At 37.6% G+C, this 14,594-nt stretch overlaps 3 protein-coding genes and 1 non-coding gene across 5 annotated transcripts in view; 2 read left to right on the plus strand and 2 right to left on the minus strand.

Annotated features, from left to right (window-relative positions):
- Positions 1-2,890, minus strand: part of LOC5504252 (protein PTHB1) — an 18,999-nt gene extending 16,109 nt beyond the window's left edge. For both annotated transcript variants that reach the window (XM_032372525.2, XM_032372524.2), the window contains exons 1-5: positions 2,727-2,890; positions 665-803; positions 522-586; positions 343-456; positions 68-242 (exon numbers count right to left, since the gene is read on the minus strand). In XM_032372525.2, coding sequence (XP_032228416.1) covers positions 68-242; positions 343-456; positions 522-586; positions 665-803; positions 2,727-2,838 — 605 coding nt within the window. In that variant the 5' untranslated portion in view covers positions 2,839-2,890. The remainder of the gene's footprint in view (positions 1-67; positions 243-342; positions 457-521; positions 587-664; positions 804-2,726) is intronic.
- A 21-nt stretch (positions 2,891-2,911) lies between these two features.
- LOC5504253 (zinc finger HIT domain-containing protein 3) lies at positions 2,912-5,276 on the plus strand. Its single transcript, XM_001625112.3, has 5 exons — positions 2,912-3,111; positions 3,353-3,384; positions 3,616-3,696; positions 4,174-4,257; positions 4,670-5,276. The coding sequence occupies exons 1-5, from the start codon at positions 3,026-3,028 to the stop codon at positions 4,876-4,878; spliced, it is 492 nt and encodes a 163-aa protein (XP_001625162.1). The 5' UTR covers positions 2,912-3,025; the 3' UTR covers positions 4,879-5,276.
- Positions 5,277-6,648: 1,372 nt separating this feature from the next.
- Trnae-uuc lies at positions 6,649-6,720 on the plus strand. The gene has a single exon. It is a non-coding gene; the product is annotated as a tRNA-Glu (tRNA).
- Positions 6,721-7,608: 888 nt separating this feature from the next.
- On the minus strand, positions 7,609-14,149 carry LOC116611891 (small glutamine-rich tetratricopeptide repeat-containing protein alpha). Its single transcript, XM_032372529.2, has 12 exons — positions 13,902-14,149; positions 11,800-11,918; positions 11,050-11,122; positions 10,859-10,958; positions 10,584-10,688; positions 10,031-10,085; positions 9,641-9,773; positions 9,502-9,566; positions 9,200-9,237; positions 8,532-8,606; positions 7,841-7,980; positions 7,609-7,771 (listed from the first exon to the last, which is right to left on the minus strand). Coding segments are annotated over exons 1-12 (1,005 nt in total). The 5' UTR covers positions 14,002-14,149; the 3' UTR covers positions 7,609-7,769.
- Positions 14,150-14,594: the final 445 nt, after the last annotated feature.

Consider the following 14,594-nt stretch of genomic DNA (forward strand, 5'->3'; position numbering starts at 1 on the left):
CTTTCAGGAGGGGCAATGCCAGAAAGCAGGACTCTTGTTCAGTTTTTGACTTGCTAAATTCACTCACTTGTATGATTCTACTTGTCTAGCTGTAGTACAGACAAGAAATGAGTCTGTCTTGCCAATATATCCCACAGGACCAGGCAGTAGAAAACCAGGCAGAAATCGTCCAAATGCAAAACTCTCTTGCTCAAAAAATGATAGCATTCCATCCATTGACTGCACACAAATGAAGTCTTTACCTGTTGGTAAGGAAGACCTCATTTATTTTTTTTTTTCTGAATAGGTTGAATGGTATGCATTCAAATGAAAGGATATGGCCTTCAAACACCTTTCTCATACCTTTCACACCACCAAATGGCCCAATTGTCATGTTAAAAGCACTCCTTTCCAACAGATGCTCGTACACAAGGTTAAGGGTGTAGTGGTTGCCATGATCTACAGCACCAGACACCGCTAAAATAATAAAAAAATACACGTGAGAAAATTCCCTTAATAAGAAAAGCTACATATAAATTTACCTTGTACAGAGTAGATGGCTAATTTCCTGGGATGCAAAAGAGCTAGATGAAGACTTTCGGATCCCCTGTGAATAAAAAAGAAGACTTTTATTTACTGGCCTTTCGAGAAAAGGTAAACTAGAAAAAACAAATAATGTACTTACGAAACAAAATGTCCAATTTCAACTTGCAATATAGGTTGTTGGAGTTGAATTTCTAACATAAGGTCTTCTGGTTTAAAATTTGTAGCCTTTGGCAAATATATTCTGAGGATACCATGATAACTTCCAACAATAACTTTGTCTGAAACAAAATGAAAAGGGTCAGGGGTGGATCCAGACTGATTCAACTGATTCCAGTGAATCACTCAAAATCCCAGAAATTTTTTTTATGTAGATTTGAATTTTAGAACGTTCGATAAAAAAAACATCCATCAAAAATTACGCGCGTGTTCTGGAACCACTCAAGCTCTTCACCAATGGTTACGGTCCACGCGAAATCACTCAAGCTCTGTTTTGATTGGTTGCTATAACGTGTGAATCACTTTGAAATCAGTTGACAATAAAATCCCGATACTACACGTGAGAAAGAAGGCCTCTGTTCGCTGTGGTGTGTGATCTCTTGTACACATCTCTCGAACCGAAATCTTGAAAATCGAAGAATGGTTTCACAAAATGCAGACGTTTCTCATGGAGAGCCTGTCTGCCAAAAGAAGGACTGTTCTCCTTTTGGTTATGGTGTAGAATTTGTTTGAATTCAGATCCCAAGAAGTTGGAATTAATGTTGAAAGTGTGGCGACTGGACAATAGCTCTTTCTAATTCTCTATGACAATGAAAAGTGGTCGCCTTAGTAAGTGAAATACATAAAGTTTTTAGCATCACCCCTGGGCAAGGTATTCTAAGTATATTAATGGCATTTTTGTTTGCCTTGTGTTTTATTTGGGAAGATTTTCGGCTGTTATTTTAGTAAGGTAAATAGGCTAGTTAAATCACCTCTTGTACTTTCGACATTAGCGTAAGATACCGCACGAGCAAAATTGACCAGTACACGCATTTTAGGTTCCTCTAATGGATGAATTTAGGAAAAACATGCAAAGAGGAGCAATGCCAATAGATCAGCAACTAGATGAGATAATGCACCATAAAACTGCTTAGAATCGAGAGGTCATGGAGTCAATTATTGATACGAGTTACTGTCTTCGGCACGAGCTACATTACAATGTGAGGGAGGTTGTTTTTTTTATATTGCTAGCACACCATTTGGATATTGACAAGGGGAATTCGAAAAGAATAACTGGTACTTGCCTCGCCACACTTTCAAGAACACAAATTTGGCTGAATTTAGGTAAGAATAGTGGATTTATTATCTATGGGATGAATGAAGTCATTCAGTTTTAAATGACCATAAGTTTAATACAGCACCGATGAAACTTAAACTTGGATTTATTATCTGACTATATACATCCCAAAAATGCTAAATACATTCCCAAATATTCTGCAGATTGCATGTTTCAAAAATGTAATTTCACAAATTTCCCGTGGGGTATGCTATCACCCCCCCTCCCCCAGCCTTTGATTGGTCCTTGACTATTTGGAATCAGTCAACTTTAGGTCTAGATCCATCCCTGATGATTTATTATTAATAAAAACAGCTTTAATTACAGCATTTGGTATTAACGCGGCAAACAAATAATAGAAAAAATATAAGCATGAAAGTTGGGAAAATCAATAAGTAACTACTTACTCATTTTCTTTGCTTAACAGGTGAAATTTAGAAAGATAAAGTAAAAAAAAAATGGGAGAGAAATACAGAGTAAGATTGGATCTTTTTTACACTATCCTAATTTTTCATACGTCATTTTTCAGCTGTTTTAGCGATAATTATAACGGTTGTTCACATGCGTTGGGCGCAGTTACAGTACTGATACTGCAATAAGTGGCCTTAACAACACACGACAAACCGAGGGAAGCAAACAAATGCCGTTTTCGCCATGTATCTAATTTGTCCGATCATTTATAGGGCAGCTAAACATGTTTTAAGTATACCATGCCATAGCGATCTAAATCGTCAAACTTAGGGTCAATCCGTAGCAGCAGTAAACCAAAACAAACTGAAAACAGTGAGATAGAGAGATGTGGTTGTGATGATGAAAACAACGCGAACACCGGAATTACTAAGTCTCTCGTTCGGTTTAGCAGCGATTCCTAAATAAAATATTATCTTACCAGAGATAGTTGAGCTATTATCAATATTCCCCACACATAGGCATCCTGTATCGAATTCTTCGCCGTTGCCGCAGTAAGCAGCCCACCAATCTCGGGCTTTGAACAGCGACATCTTGGATCACCAAGACATTTTTTCTGGCGCCTTTGGTCAAATAGTCACGTGACGTTCCGAGAGAGTATCGACTTAGAGCTGAGCCCGCGATATTGTTGTTGAAATTTCCAACCTTGGAATTTATCCTGCACTCATAAATAGCTATAGATATCTAAAGAATATAAAAAAATGATCATACTATAGGGCGATGAGTAACAAAGCAACCGACCGACAATGCATGGTATGCAGAGAATCAGTCTCCAAGTACAGATGCCCTTCATGCAACTACAGATAGTAAGTTTTAACAAGTGTTCCAACGTGTGCAAAATGAGCACGTGTAACAGATGCTACCACCGCACTCGATGAAAATTAGTTAGTTAAGGTAGCCTTGCCAAATCGACAATTGTCACTTCTTTCACGCTGGATAATATATTAATATTATTTGGCAACGAAGTTTCAAGGTTTCAAAGGACATTTTGTGAGATATTTGCAAGAGAATTAGTTGTTTATAATAATGTGTCCTTTTTTTTTGCAGTTGTTCACTATCTTGCTTCAAAAAACACAAAGGTTCGTACATACACCACTTTTAATCTTGACCAAGTTTTTGGATTGTTTTCTTTTTTATTTGTCACATCTTCTAAAATGTAGAGAGTTAATGGGTTAAGCCTCCCTAAAAGGAGGGGGAGTGAGCGACGCCTGCCTAAAAACGGCTGCGAGGGAGGCTTATGGGTTAAAGGCATGTAAAACAGTTAATTTACCTTAAAACGCTCGTTACATTTCATATTTCCATTTCCATAGAAAAGATATGTGTGGCAGAATCAAGTAGATTGAAGAAATGCGAAGAAGAAAGAAATAAGATGGCTCAAGTTAAAGAAGAGGGTAAATACCTTTGCCTCCAACACATACAATATGCAGAATAGAACTGCATATTGTTTTTGACAACGTTGTCTGAAATTCCCCTGCTAACAGAGGCTTTATCCTAGTGTTTCTCAGTTATAGTTGTTTTTGCGGTTTTGGTAAATCGCATTGTCTTACAATGGGAAATCTAGAAACGTGAATCAGCAAGTAAAAGTGCTAAAAACAAAGAGAAAGAATAGCTCTGCTAGCAGGGTATTTAAAATAGGTGCATATAACTAAGGCATGCCATACCCAAAACAGCATTTCTAGCAAAAAAAAAAAAATTCTGAGAGATTATTTTTCTCAATAATTACTCACATGATGAAACAACAAATGGATTTCTGTCAAGGTGAATTTCACATTTAGACTTCCAGTTTAGTAGCCCAGAAAAAATGCTAGCAAATAATGATTGCACAAAAGGCTTTTTTTTCTCTAATATGTTAAAAACAACTTTTTTAGATCTTGAAGAAGGAGAAGTTTACGATGATGTCCAGGTTACAGAAGATGAAGATAGACTTAATGAGCATGACTTAGCCAAACTAGGTAAGTGTTGGTTATTGTTCTCTTGACCAATCAGTAACTGGATCGATTCCTGCATTAACCATAGTTCCAAGTTGTAATTGTGACCATAAAGAAAACATAGCACAGGTAAAAAAAGCATGTAATGTGAAGAAACTCATAGAAGGAAACAGACAACATATGGAAAAGACAAAGCAAAAGCAGACTGTAGCATATCAGTAGTAATTGTTTCTCTTAAATTTATGCCTTCTTAAAGAGTCCTCCCTTCAAGGGATCTTGGCTTGCATCCACCCTTGTGAATTGAAATGCAATTCCATAATTCTCTTGAATTTGAGGAATGGAATGTAAACACTTGGAATTTATGACAATTTTTGAAATATGGTGCCCCCTACCCCATACTATTTTCCCTTTAACGTTTTTCTCTTTTTTTTGATAGCCAATTCCAAAGCCATCAGAGACTTACTATGCAATCCTCACCTCAGGAAAATGATCACAGAAATTGACTGTCATCCAAATCCTGGAGTTATCCTGGGAAATGCCATGAGAGAACCTGTGTTTGCTGAATTTGCAGATCAATGTCTTGCTGTTGTACAGGATCCAATGGTTAGAAAAGCAAGCAATGAAAATGATGCTGCCTTCCTATGATAAAACTGTAGAAATCAAATAACTAATAACTAATTGGACAAAGTGTCAAGATGACAGGACCTCCCTTTTCTTAGCATGCTTGCAGGCATTTGCCTGTGTGTGTGTTTTTCGTTTGTGTTGGGTGTGGGCTGTAGGGAGGGGGGTTCCTCAGCCCCTGTTTGGGTGGAGTGATGCTTGCAAGGGTCTGTAACCCTGACTCTGTCTTGGAAAAAAATATTTTAAATAAAATACCTACCTTTTATTTTTTATACCCTGTTTAGTACAAGGTAAAAATGAATTATGGAAAACCAGAATATTCCCCAAGCATTGGAATTCTTGTGATATGAAGGCAATGACAAAATTATACTTGACAATTTATATAAAAGCAAAAATGACAATCAGAACCCTGTTCAAGGAAAGGTGACTTGAAACATTTACCCTGTTTAGGATAAAATAGCTATATACTCATAGAAGGTCAAAAACCCTACCCTATCCAGCAGCATGGCTCTATAGATTTATTTACTACAGGACCTAGACTACTTCGCTGCCCCTAGGGGTTGGAGTCACACAATACTCCCTGCCAACAGGGGATGGGGCTGTGAAGAAGTCCATATAATACCCATAGACAATTCAGAGCTGTAGCGGGCCTTGAAATATGGCAAAATCAGAGGAAGGCATGTTCCCTCAGTGCCCCGCCTCGGGGATTCCCTTTCCCTGGGAGCTGTGGGCAATATAGAATTTCTTTTTTTAAAGCACTTAGTAACCTGCAAACTGGCTACTCTTTTTCTCCTTTAAGCTTACAGTTTTCAGGGATTAAACCCTTGGACCCTCTATAATGCTCCTAATCAAGAAGGTTTACTCCTGCTATCTACCAGAGTTCTTCAGAAAAACCGATGAGAAAATAACAAATACCATAATGATTTGAAATAGACCTCCTTTAAAAAGTGCTTCCCCAATAAGCACAACCCTCAGAACCTTAATTTGGAAGTAGGTGCAACTTTCCAGGGCTCCCACCCTCAAAAATACATTATCTGCTAAAGCACTGCCTAGGATTGCATAAATCTTTTTTTTAACTCGCAAATACAGTATTTTCACGTGAATACCTGCTTTTTTTTATTTTCAAACTTCATATACATATTTCTAGTTTGACGATAAAAATAGACGGGGAGGGGTGGGGGAGGGGCTGCTGGCAAAATCAATTTTAACCCTTAAGGATAGCCAGGGCCGCCCACCCCCAACCGCCTAAAATACAGTAAATGTATGAAAAAAAAATACAGAAAAAAGTGCCTTTTGGGCCCCCTCTTGTTAAAAATCCTTCATCCGGACACAAACAAACGCGAACGCGAAAGAACAGAGACGCGACACGGATAAGTTAACAGAATCGAACAGGAAAAGCTCTGTTAGCAGGGTAACAAACATAATCCACTTCATTATCCGAGCCCTACACCCCCAACAGCGCGACTGATATCTCCCCATACAAAAAATCCTTGTATCATCCAGTCCCACACTAGAAGAAAATGCGTCTATTCTACGCGAATAAATTGTTGTGTTGTGTTTGTTTTTAGTGTTGTTGGTAGTAATCCATTTTTTAATGAACTTAGGAGAATAAATGGTTTTGGCTTTCACTTTTTGTTAAAGATTGCTCATCTAGGTTAGAGAAGTCAATTTAAAAAATGTTTTTGTTAAAAGAGTGCCTGACTCCTACGGTGGGCAACCTTTGTCATGCAGTCAAGCATAACAAAGACATACAACCTTAATATACAGTATTTACCACTAACCTTCCATGCGATCTCCCATATGGTCTAGCGGTTAGGATTTCTGGTTTTCACCCAGACGGCCCGGGTTCGACTCCCGGTATGGGAACGCTAATTTTTTTTCTTTTCTATCTTACTTTGCTAGCCATTTTTTTTAAATGATTTTTTTATTGCTTGATACAAATAAATGAATAAACATAACATGCAATTTTACAACAGCAAAGGTAACCCACAGGGTGCCCGAGATATAGGGGCGTAAGCACGTACAATAGAGTCCGCCGTACCAACGATGTATACATATTCTAGATATTCGTACTTCAACATAAAACATAATTTCTAGTTGAGGTCACTGAATTTACGGCAAACTCAAGTTTGCTCACTAAACTATGTATTTTTTTCGGGGCTAACTGCGTTCATCTTTTGAAATCTGTTCTCCAGTTTACCCGTAGCTATGCCATGTAGCTAAAAAAAAGATTTAGACCCTCGAAAAAGGGAAAGTAATAGCGAACATTCAGTAAATTGTGTCAATAATCACTCAAGAAGCATTTCTGTGGTGTTTTACAATAAATTTGAACAAACATCACCTCAAACCCTTACCGAGCCGTAGCAGGCCACGTACAAAAACATTAAGAAAATAGGGGGGCCCGTCACGCACTTACCGGTCATTTCCTTATAATTTTTTAAAATATCGGGGGGAGGCACAGACCCCCAGCTACGGACCTACCCTACCGATAGCTCTCCACGCTATTCAGCGCGCGTTTTTTTAGGAGGGACTTTTGGGGAGCGACCAGAGAGCGGCAAGGCCGTTTGGTGTCTGAGAATGAGACCGCGTATAAATAAGAAATTATCTCCCCTTTGTAGTACAAAATATAAAAACAAACACCCTAAATCCTAGTCTCCCATCACGCACATCCCTTATTCTTATTTTGACTGAGTACGGAATAAGAGTTTTGGAATGGAAGCAATGGAATACTACTAAATAAAACCAAGACTATAATGCAAGTGTTCTATTTATTCTTATTTTCATCAATATTTTCACTCCACATGGTTTTTCGACCTTGGTTGACTTGTTGTTTTATTTGGCTCAAGAGCTTCTTAATGGAAGTCAACTATTGGTATGTCGCCGTTGTCTTCCTTCATGTACAATAATAAAAGCTCTCCTGGAATAAAAAAAAATATTGAGTTAGAGGTTTAAACAATATCAAGTAGGACAAATAGCTCACACTTACACTTTTCTTCACTTTCCTTCTCCTCATTAGTGGGTTCCGGTGTATTTGTAGATGTGCCCATGGATGCCTGTGCTTGGGTCCTCAGCTGCTCAAACAGTTCTGGGTTAGTCTGTTGCATTTGGTCTCCGAAGGACTGAGCCCTGATTAATAAACAACAAACAACAATTGATAAATTCTGAAACCCTATACAGGCCCACATACAAGCAAGACTGGAACATGATTTAATAAAAAAAAAAAAAAAAAAACAAGTTCCACCACAGGTTCCCCAAGCTAATGTTGTATTTTACTTGTTTCAGTCATAGTTACTGTAAATACATGGTGCATTACGATAAAAATAAATTGGGACGAAAAATATAATAAAATTCCTTCAAACTTTTCTTACATGTTTGTGGAGTTGTTATTTACATCCCTGTGAAGTTTCAATCCATTTGGGGCAATATTGAGCGATTAAGTTCCCCCATCACTCAATATTGCCCCAAATCGATGGAAACTTCACAGGGATTAATAACAACTTCACAAACTGGTTAGAAAAGTTTGAAGGTATTTTATTATAATTTTCGTCCCAATTTTTTTTTATTGTAACACAATATATATTTACAGCGAATGAGACACGTAAAATACAACATATTAGCTTGGGGGACCTGTGGTTCCACAATAAAGAAAATTATATAAGTAGTTTTATGTTACTTACGCTTGAAACAAATTTGTCATGCCACCACCACTGGCACCGCCTCCCCCTCCGGCACCGCCCATCATGTTGCCAACCCTGGAAAAAAAAACAGAGTTATAACATAGAAGGGAACGGAACTGAACGTAAAACATAGGGGGCGTATTACTGTCGGATCCGTTGTATCGGGACCCGCGTTTTCAAAACACCGATTTGTTCTGGTTTTCTGTTCCGTCAGTAAAACCATTCTGAGCCAATCAGAGTCTCGCTTTGTGCACTTCCCTGGCTATCCTCTGGACGAAAACCAGACAGTGTCGCGACAGAAAGCCAGGTAACTGCACTAGGTGAGAGATGGCAAGAATCTGATTGGCTTAGAACAATTTGACTGGCGAAACTGAAAATCCCAAAAGACAAAAACAAATCAATGTTTTGAAAATGTTGCATCTTGATACAACAGATTCAACAGTAACAAATGCAGAATACTGCAAATATATAATGCTGTCTACTATTGCTGTTCTATCAAACCATAGTTAGAGGGTAGGTCAAACTTGGTACCAAAGCCAAATGTCCTTGTATTGTATGGTACAAACTAGCAGTCACAGCCAAAATTTGGTGATCTCGCAAATGAGTTTATTTCATATGACAAACAAATAAATTATACCACCATCATTTATCTTCTGTGTTTTACTCACATTTGTTGAATTTGAGGATTTTGCATAAATGTTTGTGCCTAAAATGAGAACAGAAAAAAAATAGCATTAACGAAATCTTCTCATAAATAAAGTGCAATGTTTTGTTCAGGGAGAGCAGCCAAAAAAAATCGATAAATGATTTAATAAAACACTTTTTGCCATGAGCTTTAAAAAACATAAACATAAAGTCATGAGCTTTAAAAAACATAAACATAAAAAAAATGTGGGAATCTTTGGTACATGCAAGACATTGATGTCTTTGATATTTAATGTCTTGCTATGTAACACAATCTATCACATACCATATTCATAACAGCAGGATTTGACAGCAAGGATGCAAAGTCAAGCCCACCAAGATTTGGCATTCCTGAAAAAAAAAAAAACTTGAATTAATCTCTTGATTTTTAACAATAAGTATTCCCATGTATATATTTCTATTACCTGCAGGGTTTGGCATGGCTGCTTGAGGCCTACTACCAGCTGAGCCCCTTTGCGCCTGGCCTTCCTGAAGCTTTGACTCCACCAGGCTAAGATTATTCTTATAAAATACATTATCTGGCTCCATCTCTATCGCCTTTAATTGAGAAACAACAATAATTCCATATCGAAACAACAATAATCTCATTGAGAAACAACAATAATCTGATAGAGCAACAACAATAATTCATAAGAAATGGGAAAGTTTTGGATCCTATAGCTAGGGTGGGTTCAGAAGAACCAACTTATCAAATGGAAGGTCTGTTCAAATGTAAGAATATCCCTCTCCCCAAATATATAACCATTTTCTTCTTGCAAGAGAAACTGCTTGAAGGTGTTTAATAAAAGCAATACCTTGATGTAGCTTTCTTTAGCTTTTTCAAGATTGTTTATGCTTTGATAAGATAACCTGTAGGCAAAAACAAAAATGGAACAACCAGTTGCATGAACAGTGTTGATTATATTGCATGGTGTTGTAATTTCTTTTCTGGGAAGTTCATAAGAAAGCCAACAGGTTTAGTATTCAACTTTTTGGGCTGCCCCCCCCCCCCAAAAAAAAAAAAATAATAATAATAAAAAAATAAATAAAATAAATAAAACATGGGAAGTGAAAGCTTGAAAAAAAAAAGAAAATTGTAAACAGAGAATACAGTCCACCAATCATTTATGGGCCAACAGTTGCAAAACATGTTGGTTCTTGATAACAGTTTGCGACCATAATTGCACTGGTTTTAATGACAATGGCTTACACAACAGGCAACCCAAGGCTATTTACTTTAAAGGAATGGCGAAATAATATATGTTTATGAAAAATTGTGAAGAATGAAAAAAAGGGCTTGTTTGTGTTTGAGTCTTCTTTTTCTTATTTTTCTTGACAAAATGCTTATAGTGAATCTGAATCCATTACCCCATTCTGCCAAAAGCTTTTCCATATCTTGGGTCAAGTTTTATAGCTCTCTGGCAATCCTCAATTGCTTTTTGGTGTTCTCCTAATTTACTGTAAGCTGCAGCTCTGAAAAACAATTTTAAACAATTAAGATATACTTCTAAATAGTGATTACATTGAAAGAATACCCCCTTAACAGTTCAAATGCGCCCAAACTGTCATTCTTAAACAAATGTTGGGTCAACGCTGGTCTAAGGTGTAAAATAGAATTGTAAAAATGAGTACTGTTGCCTTACCTGTTACATGGGTAGACAGAATTTGTGTTATCTAACTCAATGGCTCTGCTGTAGCTATTTATTGCTTCCTGGAATTTCTCTTCTTTCATCAACTGATTCCCTGATGAAAAGTAATAATGTTGATAACATCTGTAAAATGAGACTGCTCAACATGAGTGTCAAATAACTGTTAATTAAATCCCTTTACAAACCTTCATTTTTGAGCTCCTCTGCTTTCTGTCGATCCTGAGCTGTGGGGTGCATGGATGTTGCACCACCATTTGTCTGCAAACCAAATTACAATACCTTTCAAATAGCTTTCAGAAAAGTTCAGTGAACATTCAAGGTTTTTATTCACATTGGGGAAGCTGGTGATATCTGAATATCTATCTGACATGGCTACTGTCTACTACAGCCTTACTAAACCATAATCTAATACACTGCAGCGGTATATTCTGGCCTACCACAATGCTTCTCTGATGCCAGTGAAAGTGTGAAGGAAAAGGCAATGTCTATCATTTTGCCTTGTAGGTCATACCCCACTGTTTTAGATAACGCTGGTAATCTCTTTCCCTTTGAGGTTTGTGTGCTTGACAAGCCTATCTAGCCCATTATTCACAATAGGGTCCATCTACTTAACCCATCCTACAGTCAGAGGCAGCGAACATAGGCCACAGCCAACACAAATGATTGTTTTTGTAACTTTGTCACAGTAAGACTGTGCATGTTATATTGCTGTGTCGTTGAATGGTTAAAGTAAGCATGACAACACAGAAAATAGTTAAGGAATAAAGTCAATACATGTATCTATTTATACATTATCATTTATCTAAAAGCCTGATAAAAGGGTAAGAAGATAATCCTGTTTACTTTAAGGTCCACAGAACTAGTTTAGTTGAAGATATAGACATCATGCAGGCTGAGAATATAATCATTTAAGTCATTAACTTTACTATCTCTACCTGTAAATTTTCAGCAGTATCAAATATTTCTTGCAAAGACCTTTCTGTTTTTAGTCTTTTCAACTGTGCTTCATCACCTCTGTTTATGTTGAACACTTGTTCTAAGCATTGGATAGCAACTGAAAAAGAACAAAGCACATACAATTTGGCAAAAAAACATGGACCAATGATTGAATGCCCCCAAGTCAAAGAAGACCCAGTCCATGGGGATTCCCCATGAAAACAGAGCCTGACACAGTTAGACATGAGGTTCCACTATAAAAAGGAAAGCTCCTCCCACCCCCAGGCTCGAGTTTTCAATTATAATCAGAATGCCACCACGCTAGTAGTCACAAATTACAAGTCTCCTGTAAAAATTGCTTATCCCTTAGCCTCAGTCATTTGGAATAAAAAAAAATTATTTTACTATAAATAGAAACATTTTAGGTGTACAAGTCTAGGGATTATGTTTAATTTGGTTCTGAATATGAAATTTGAATTTAGCGCTCAGAGCAATTGTCCTGACATGTTGACTCATTGATGGCTAAATGACAACTGATTGTTCTTGAGCCTGGAGATGGGAGGAGTTTATATACTACTTATTAATCGAGTGCAAGGTCCGTACTGAGAACCTCTTTTGTACAGACCAATGCCGCAGGCCGAGGTCTGTTCAAAAAGACAAAGGGCTGAGATTTCTCAGCACGGACCAAGCAAGCGAGGTAATAAGTTATTTATTATATGGTTCTTTTTAAATTTTTTGATGAGAAGGAAAACTTATGCTGCTTAAGTGAAAGAAGGAACCTGTTCTGGATTTACAAGCAACAAGTGCTCAACTCTAAAGCTTGAAATAACGAGTCAATTTGTAAAATGACTAAATGATTTCACCAACCTTCACGTGAAAACATCATTTCTTTTTTGTTATTTCATTTCGATTAGTTGTCTTTACGGAAAATCGTCTTCAAACTCCCTGTGTTATGACAATTTCCCCCCCATAATGATTGCAACCCGTGCGACAATTTCAAGTCTGCTAAAATTTTATTTGCGATAAAAACGGTAGCAAATCGTCTCTTTATAGGGGAATAAAGGCAAATCACTCGAGGGGTTTACCTGCATAATGTATCTTCATTCAAGAGAAATATTACAGCAGGATCCGGACCACTCAACAGCCAATCAGCGTGCGCCATTCCACCAGAAGTGGTTGTTGTTATATAATAAAGATAGATACTCCCCATACCCGTAACCTCACCCCCCCCCCACCCCCACAATCCCTTGATTAACAGCTAAACAGCAAGATAATAATAGGTAATTCCATTGAATTTCACTGCTCACCCCTTCTGCGCGTAGTGGCGCGCGCTGTTTGTTCGAATTGTCCGGTATTCGAATTGTGCGCCAGTTGTACAAGAAAACAGCAAAAGGCGCGCGTTTTTTTACTTAAAATCGCTTTGACAGATAAAAGATGTCGGTTACCCCCATTTTTTATTTGCTCAAATAGTTAAATATATACGGAAAAATGATATACTGAAAGAAGAAAAAAAGTTGGGTTGTAGAAGTTTTGTTATTTCTCTTAAAGGCCGTAAAAATACTTCAAAATGGCGCTTTTTACCGTATGAATAGTGGCGAAGACAATGTCTTTTAGTGCGATCTCTCAAAATGTGAACATTAGCTACTACGGGTTATTTTTTAGGAGATCGGATTTTGGCAGCTCGACAAACAGAACTTAATTTTCTAAAGACTATAGGCACTCTTTTTAAAAACTAAGAGTTGGGATTTTTCCTTGCGCGATCAGTAAAAACGCGTCAAATCTACGACTCTCTGTTGTGAAAACGAGGTCGGTACCCCCATTTTTTCATTACATTTTTTGAGAGCCCTTAACTTCAATATTGATTATGCCAAGTTTTAAAAAATTCTGGGTTGTAGAACTATTTCAAGGGAATTACCTTAAGGCCACAGTGACGTGAAAAGTTTCGATTGGTTTGGATTTGCGTGAAAGATTCGACACCACGAGATAAAATGTAATGTTCTTTCCATCATTACAGCTTCAAATGGCTTCGTAGTGGTAACATACAAAGGATCTTAACATATGTATTTCTTTAGAAAGATCTGAACCCTAGAGGTAAACTCACCTTCTAAACTCTCTGCCGAGTCACCGCTCACGGTCCCACTGTCAAGTTGTTGTGTAAGATGCTCGATTATAGCGAACGACAACCGCTCCGAGTTCGACATGTTCGATGAAGAGTTTCTTTGTCCAGACTGACACTATTTGATGGTGGATTCAATCTGAAGAGTAGGGAATTTTCCAAATGATTCTCTTTTAAAAACGTGAATGGTTGGCCGTCTTCAAGAAACACGGGGGGACTAGAACCCATTCTCGACAGCCGGCAGCATAGTACACAGGAAACCCATCACAAAATTGATCTAGAAAAAGTTAAACTGATGTTACAAGTGTAAAAGCTATTCCTTCCCAGCCTGTATTAAGCACTACCCAGTTTGGAGAAACCCTACAATAGCAGTCCACGATATGTTTACAGTCAATTTACGTAATTCTTTGCTGTTTCATTTTTCTTACAGTGCCGCACATATTTTAAGTGCGAAAGGTAATCTTAATGTAAAATAGTTCGGCCATTATTTTATGTAATCGTCTATCTCTCTTTCTAAAGTCGAGGATGAGCTGTCGAGGATCGAGGAGGCGCTCATAAAAAGGCGGTCACGCCATGGTGTCACGCACCAATGATAATATCTTGAGACTGTATACGAAATCGTTTTCTGTGCTACTATTTATCAGTAAACATAAATTCACGGGTTAGTCAACAACATAG

The sequence above is a fragment of the Nematostella vectensis genome, chromosome 2 (genome assembly GCF_932526225.1).
Source record: "Nematostella vectensis chromosome 2, jaNemVect1.1, whole genome shotgun sequence".
In the NCBI taxonomy this organism is placed as follows: Eukaryota; Metazoa; Cnidaria; class Anthozoa; order Actiniaria; family Edwardsiidae; genus Nematostella; species Nematostella vectensis.

What these genes read in the sequence shown, in the direction of transcription:
- LOC116611891 (XM_032372529.2), bottom strand. Translation starts at nt 14,001, where the DNA reads ATGTCGAACTCGGAGCGGTTGTCGTTCGCTATAATCGAGCATCTTACA. An exon ending in ATCCTGCTGTTATGAATATG is followed by an intron (nt 9,238 to 9,501) that starts GTATGTGATAGA and finishes TTCTCATTTTAG; the next exon opens with GCACAAACATTTATGCAAAA. An exon ending in ATGACAAATTTGTTTCAAGC is followed by an intron (nt 7,981 to 8,531) that starts GTAAGTAACATA and finishes TTTATTAATCAG; the next exon opens with GGCTCAGTCCTTCGGAGACC.
- LOC5504253 (XM_001625112.3), top strand. Translation starts at nt 3,026, where the DNA reads ATGAGTAACAAAGCAACCGACCGACAATGCATGGTATGCAGAGAATCA. An exon ending in CCTTCATGCAACTACAGATA is followed by an intron (nt 3,112 to 3,352) that starts GTAAGTTTTAAC and finishes TTTTTTTTGCAG; the next exon opens with TTGTTCACTATCTTGCTTCA. An exon ending in TTGCTTCAAAAAACACAAAG is followed by an intron (nt 3,385 to 3,615) that starts GTTCGTACATAC and finishes CCATTTCCATAG; the next exon opens with AAAAGATATGTGTGGCAGAA.